Source organism: Sapajus apella, unplaced genomic scaffold (assembly GCF_009761245.1).
Source record: "Sapajus apella isolate SASKATOON/1434 unplaced genomic scaffold, GSC_monkey_1.0 scaffold206, whole genome shotgun sequence".
In the NCBI taxonomy this organism is placed as follows: Eukaryota; Metazoa; Chordata; class Mammalia; order Primates; family Cebidae; genus Sapajus; species Sapajus apella.
Window position 1 is genome coordinate 323,931 of NW_022437146.1, and position 6,000 is coordinate 329,930.

At 50.7% G+C, this 6,000-nt stretch overlaps 1 protein-coding gene across 6 annotated transcripts in view; it reads right to left on the reverse strand.

Moving 5' to 3' along the window:
• The window catches only part of TBC1D9B (TBC1 domain family member 9B), a 51,622-nt gene extending 50,537 nt beyond the window's left edge, over positions 1–1,085 (reverse strand). For 3 of the 6 annotated variants that reach the window (XM_032270211.1, XM_032270210.1, XM_032270209.1), the window contains exon 1: positions 897–1,083. In XM_032270211.1, the coding sequence (XP_032126102.1) occupies positions 897–1,014 (118 nt within the window). In that variant the 5' untranslated portion in view covers positions 1,015–1,083. Of the gene's footprint in view, positions 1–674; positions 748–896 lie in introns of those variants that run through there. The other 3 variants (XM_032270208.1, XM_032270207.1, XM_032270212.1) reach the window with 2 other exon arrangements.
• Positions 1,086–6,000: the final 4,915 nt, after the last annotated feature.

A 6,000-nucleotide genomic window follows, 5' to 3' on the forward strand; every position in this document is an offset into this window, starting at 1 on the left:
CTGGCAGAAATGTATTAGCCACTAACACTGAAAATCAGGACGATTCACAGAAAATGTTCTGGATAAAATGGAAGATGTGGCAACATTGAGACCTCATTCCTGTAGGGCAACAATCGGTGTCCCGAAGAGCACAGGTACAGAACCTGAGCCAGCCGGGCTCCTGCAGTCCTGGGCGAGGCCCTGCATGAGGGGCCCGGGTGGACACCTGTGGAGGGAGTGGCCTGTGGGCCTCCCCTGGATTGCACAGGCCACGCACTCCAAGGGTGCCTGTCCAGCCTCATCCTATGTGGTGGTGGCGCCCAGGCCCACAAAGGGGCACCTTGGCGAGCTCGCAGGAACACCCTGTGCTGTTGCCCAAAGCCTTGGGTGGGCATCTCTGGGAGCGCCCAGGAGCAGGCAAGGTCAGGGAAGAGAAGCTGGGGGAATGGAAGTACGGCCCGCCCCAGGGACCTCTGATCTTGCTAGAAGGGCAATACTTTGGTGCGGTGGGAATGAAGACGGGGCAAAAGAAAACGTGTGCTGGTGTCACCTGGCCCCTTAGATGAACCTGGGGAAACTGAGGTGGAGGATGAGTACTAGGCAGTCTCCCTAACTTTCGGCGGTGAAATCCCGGGAAGCTGCACGGCCCCCGGAGCTCGTGGGCGCCAGTCTCTACTCCGCCGCCCCGCGCCGACCTGAGAAGAGCCCGCCGAGAGCGCAGTCGCCTACCACGAGCCCCTGGCCTCTCCGCCCTGGCCCCTCCGCGTCCGGCTCCCGGGTCCTCGCCTCGCGCCCCGGCCCCGCCGCGCGCCAGCATGCGTGTCCGCGGCGACGCGCCGAGGCCGGGCCTGAACTGGACCCGCCCGCCTCAGCCCCGCCGCGGCTCCCACAGGCCCGGCCTACCGCGCGCCTCTCACCCGTGAGGCCGCCGCCCTTGCCGTGGCCCCGGCGCCGCTGCAGCACGAAGAAGGGGTTGGCCCGCTCCGTCACCCACAGCGCGTTGGCCACCAGCACCTCCTCCGGGCTCAGCCACATCGCGGGGCTGCTCGCACCGCGCCGAGGCCCGCGAGGCGGAAGCGCCCGCCTCCGTCGCAGTCCCGGAGAGAAGCGTGCAAAGCGGGCCGGGGCGGAGCCCGGCGGGCGGCGCCCCCTGGCGGGCGTTTGGCGCTTACGCACGCGGCCTGCGCCACGCACCGCCCCCTCCGCCCCGGCTTAGGGCGCGCGCCAGCCCGGCCTCCAAGAGCGGCCCAGACCCTGGCCTCCGCCCTAGGCCCAGAACGGAACGACCTAGTCCGCACACAGCGGAGCCGCTGTGCAGAGCAGGGCTTCTGGCGTTTTGAAAGCTGTGCAATGTGAGAGAAAGATGTAAAGAAGCAGAGCTTGGCTGCTTTTGGCTGTTTGTGGGTGCAACCCAGGGCATGTTAGCATTGCAAAGATCGCCTGGAAAAGGGTTTGCAGTTCCTCCTAATTCTCAGAATTCTTTTTTTTTTTTTTTTGAGACAGAATCTTGCTCTGTTGCCCAGGCTGGAGTGCAGTGACTGGATCTCGTCTCACTGCAACCTGCGCCTCCCGCGTTCAAGTGAGCCTCCTGCCTCAGCCTCCCGAGTGGCTGGGATTACAGGCCTCCACTACCATGCCTGGCTAATTTTTTTTGATTTTTAGTAGAGATAGGGGTTTCACCTTGTTGACCAGGCTGGTCTCGAACTCCTGATATCAGGTGATCCTCCCACCTTGGCCTCCCAAAGTGTTGGGATTACAGTCATGAACCATCACGCCCGGCTAGTTCTCAGAATTCTGAGGCCAGAGACTAGAGGAACCTTCTCGCGCAGGACAGGTGCCAGGAAGCCCTGAGATGGGCTGCATCCTTGGAAATCAGTGCAGCCCCTCCCGTGACAGACAAGTAACGGAGGCTGGCCGGCCCTGAGGATGGGGTCAGGGCTGTCCCTGGGGCCAGTGGCAGCTTCTGTGCAAGCGTAAGACAGTGAATGCGGGTCCCTGGTCTCCCAGTGCTGACCTGCAAGAGTAGCACCACTCCACACACGACCTTCTGTGTGAAGGGGCTGTCAACTCCACCTGGGACAACAGGCCTGGATACATGCTGTCTCGGGTCGACTGGAGTGTGCGGTCACCCTGCTGGCTGAAGCCCCCACCAGGACAGAGGGAAGGGGGCAGTTAGACCCGTCCTTGGAGCTAGACCTGGCTTCCAGGCGGGTTTTTTTGTCTGGCACTCAAGAATCTTGGTGTGATGGATGTAGGTCCATGCAGTTGATATCCAGAGTGATCTGCAGTCTTCTGCAATGTTACTGGATGTAGGAATCGGCTTTCAAGATGCAGAGGTGGGCTTTCTTTAACACCTTGGAAGCTTGAACTAAGATAGTCATTGTGCCCTCTAGAGGGAAAGAATTTGGAAGAACTGCACTTTTTAACACCCTGAGAGGAGATAAAGAGTTGTCTTGTTCCTTCATTCCAGTGGCTCTCAAACTTGGGCATACATTAGGATCACCTGGAAGGCTGATTCAAACAGGCTGCTATAATCCCAGCCACTTGGGAGGCTGAGGTGGGAGGATCACTTGAGGTCAGGAGTTCAAAACCAGCTAGGGCAAGACTCCATTTCAAACAAAACAAAACCACACAAGTTGCTGCCCCGACGCCCCAAGGTGTTTGCATTCCTAACTCGTTCCTAGGTGATGTCAAATGCTGCTGACCTAGAGACCACTCCTCGAGAATGATTTTTTTATAAGAAGAAAAAGAACAAACATTTATTGAGCACTTAGTATGTGCATGCTAAGCGTACTTCTTTTTGATTTTCTGAGACAATTCACATTCCATAACATTCAGTCTTTAAAGTGCAAGATTTAGTGGTTTTTAGTATATTCACTAGTCTGGGCATCCATCATCACTAATTCCAGAACATTTTTATAAATGCTGCCATTCCCCACTTCCCTACCTGCCCCCGGCTTTGCCCCAGCACAACCATCAATCTATTTTGACTCTGTACATTTTTCCCTTTCTAGACATTTCTTCATATAAATGGAATCATACAATATGTCGTCTTTTGTGTATGGCTTCTTTCACTTCCCATAATATGTTCGAGGTTCATCCATGTTGTAGCATGTATTGATACTCCATTCCTTCTTATGGCTGAATAATACCCCATGGTATGGATACACCACATTTTGTTTATCTTCTGTTGATGAACATTTGGATTGTTTTCCCTTCTTATTATAATGTTGCCATGAACATTTGTGTACAAGTCTTCGTGTGAGTATATTTTTAATTCTCTTGGGCATATATCGAGGAGTGGTATTGTTGGGTCATGTGGTACAGCTATGTTTAACTTTTTAAGCAATGACCAAACTGTTCTCCAAAGCAGCTGTACTACTCCACCTGCCCACCAGCAGTGTATAAGAGTTCTAGTTTTTCCAATTATCCTCAGCACTTGTTATTGCCTTTCTTTTTCTTGATGGCCATTTCTAGAGGGTGGGAAGTGGTATCTCACTGTGGTTTGGATTTCCATTTCCCTGATGACTAATGATGTTGAGCATCTTTTCATGTGCTTTTTGGTTATTTGTATATTTTACCAGGAGAAATGCCAATTTATATCCTTTGCCCATTTTTAAAAATTTTTTTTACTTTATTATTTATTTATTTTTGAGATGGAGTCTTGCTCTGTCACCCAGGCTGGAGTGCCGTGGTGCCATCTCAGCTCATTGCAGCCTCTGCCTCTGCCTCCTGAGTTCAAGAAATTCTCCTGCCTCAGCTCCCTGAGTAGCTTGGATTACAGGTGTGCACCATCATGCCTGGCTAATTTTTGTATTTTTAGTAGAGAAGAGGTTTCATCATGTTGGCCAGGATGGTCTCGAACTCCTTACCTCAAGTGATCCACCTGCCTTGGCCTCCCAAAGTGCTGGGATTACAGGTGTGAACCACCATGCCCAGCCCCTTTGCCCATTTTTAAGTTGGGTTGTCTTTTTATTGTTGAGTTGTAAGCATTCCTTTTTTTTTTTTTTTTTTTAATAGAGACGGGTTTTCACCATGTTGGCCAGGCTGATCTCGAACTCCTGACCTCAAGTGATCCACCCGCCTCGGCCTCCCAAAGTGCTGGGATTACAAGCGTGAGCCACTGCGCCTGGTTGAGTTGTAAGCATTCTTTATATATTCTGGATATTAGACTGTTACTGGATATGACATTAAGCCTACTTCTTAAATTATTTTAAGTATAATCTCCACACATCAACCCTATGAGGTAGATATTTTATGATCCCTATTTTATAGATGATAAAACTGAAATCCAGACAGATGAGATGATTTGCCAAGTTCACACTATGATGTGGGTGGCAAGGTGGCTCTCCTGTGCAGACCATTCTGGCTCCAGCTCTTTTCTACATGTGTGGGACATGTGCTACCTTTGCCCCCAGCATCCACTTCTGCTGTCTGTGCAGCGTTGTTCGTGATTCTGCAGTAGAAACCATACCTCAGGACACTCCTGTCTGTCAGTTGAAGGTGCATGGACTCCTGGGCTGTGGAAGTGGAGCCCATGCCAGCTGAGTCTATCAGGGCATTCTGTCTGTGATTACAGGGGTTGGCTGGTGATGGCCACATGCCTCCAACCAAGCCAATTGGGCCAGGGAAATACCATTCTGACCTGGGCCATCTCCTGGGGAAGTGGACTGGCTCTTGTGCTGATGAGGTTTTTGCCACCCTGAGCCTGGGAATGGGGTTCCCTTGAAGGAAGCAAAGTTGGCATGTGTCTTGGTGTCAGCATTTGAGGGTCAAATCACAGCAAGCCTGACATAGGCACCTCTGGGCATTTTGGCTTTTGGGAGCCATTACATTCCCCTTTTGTGTTAGCCAGTTTTGGTTGGGTTTTCTCTCATCTGTAACCAAGAGAGTCCTCAGTGATACATGTTACCACCAACAATACTTCATGTGGTCAAATCAGCTTTTTTGATAGGTTTTTATTGAAATGGTTATATCAGCAAATTCTGCACATACAGGTGTACACTGTTGGCATATAAGTATATACCATACAATTTCACTACTTGATTATACTTACACCAACCATGCAGACCTAGGAATTGTGCTGCCCAGAACATTCCAAAGGGTTGATGAGATCTGATTGTCAAGAACGAGCTCACACTCTACTTGTAGGTGTTTGCGTTCCAGACAAGAAAACTCTCCCTACAGGGAGGCCCAAAACTGAGCTAATCGTGTTTTGCTTCTTCAGTATTTACTGTTCTTTCTGGCACAGGCAATCCAATGGTGAATTAAAATTCAAGTGCATAGTTTCCTTTTCATCCCTCAAGGTGGAAGATAAGTCATTTGCCACATTTAGGTATATCCCAAGCCTCCCCACCCCACATTACCTGTGCTATAGTTAGAAAAATAGTTTTGTATGCCATATTCTGAGAGGCTGTGCATAGTGAGCAGGAACCTGGAGTAAGGTAGGCTCTTTGAATGACCCAAATATGAAAGGGGCAACTTTAATATTTTATGAGTATAAAAGCTACTGAGGGTTCAAAACAATTGTGACATATGTGGCCTAGGACCTGCACCAGCTCCTTTTTCTGTACAGGAACAGGATGCTTCTATCAGGTGAGAATGTTCTCCACACCCCAAATATCATTTTCTAGCTTGGAGTCTTTTCCTGTCTGTAATCATACTGGACAAGTTTTTTGTTGTTGTTAGAGTTATTGCCTCTCTGCAGTAGATCCTGCCTCCAATTCTCAGCTTAAGATACCAGATTCTGGCCCCAAGCCCCAGTCAGGAGATCCACTCCTCCAGACGGCTCAGAAAACCAGGCTCAGGCTGCCTGGAGAAGCACCCTCTCTGTTCTCTCCAGGATGGCACACGTCATCTCAGGTTGGGCACTCAGCAAAGGTGCTGGGATCTGGAACTGGGCCATACCTAATGGTCCAGTCCACAGAGCACAGCTGGCAATCCACAGCCCTTCTGCTATAAGAGTGCTTACTCGCCTGAAGGAAGAGAAATGGCAGGGATGTTCTATTCCACCTAATCACC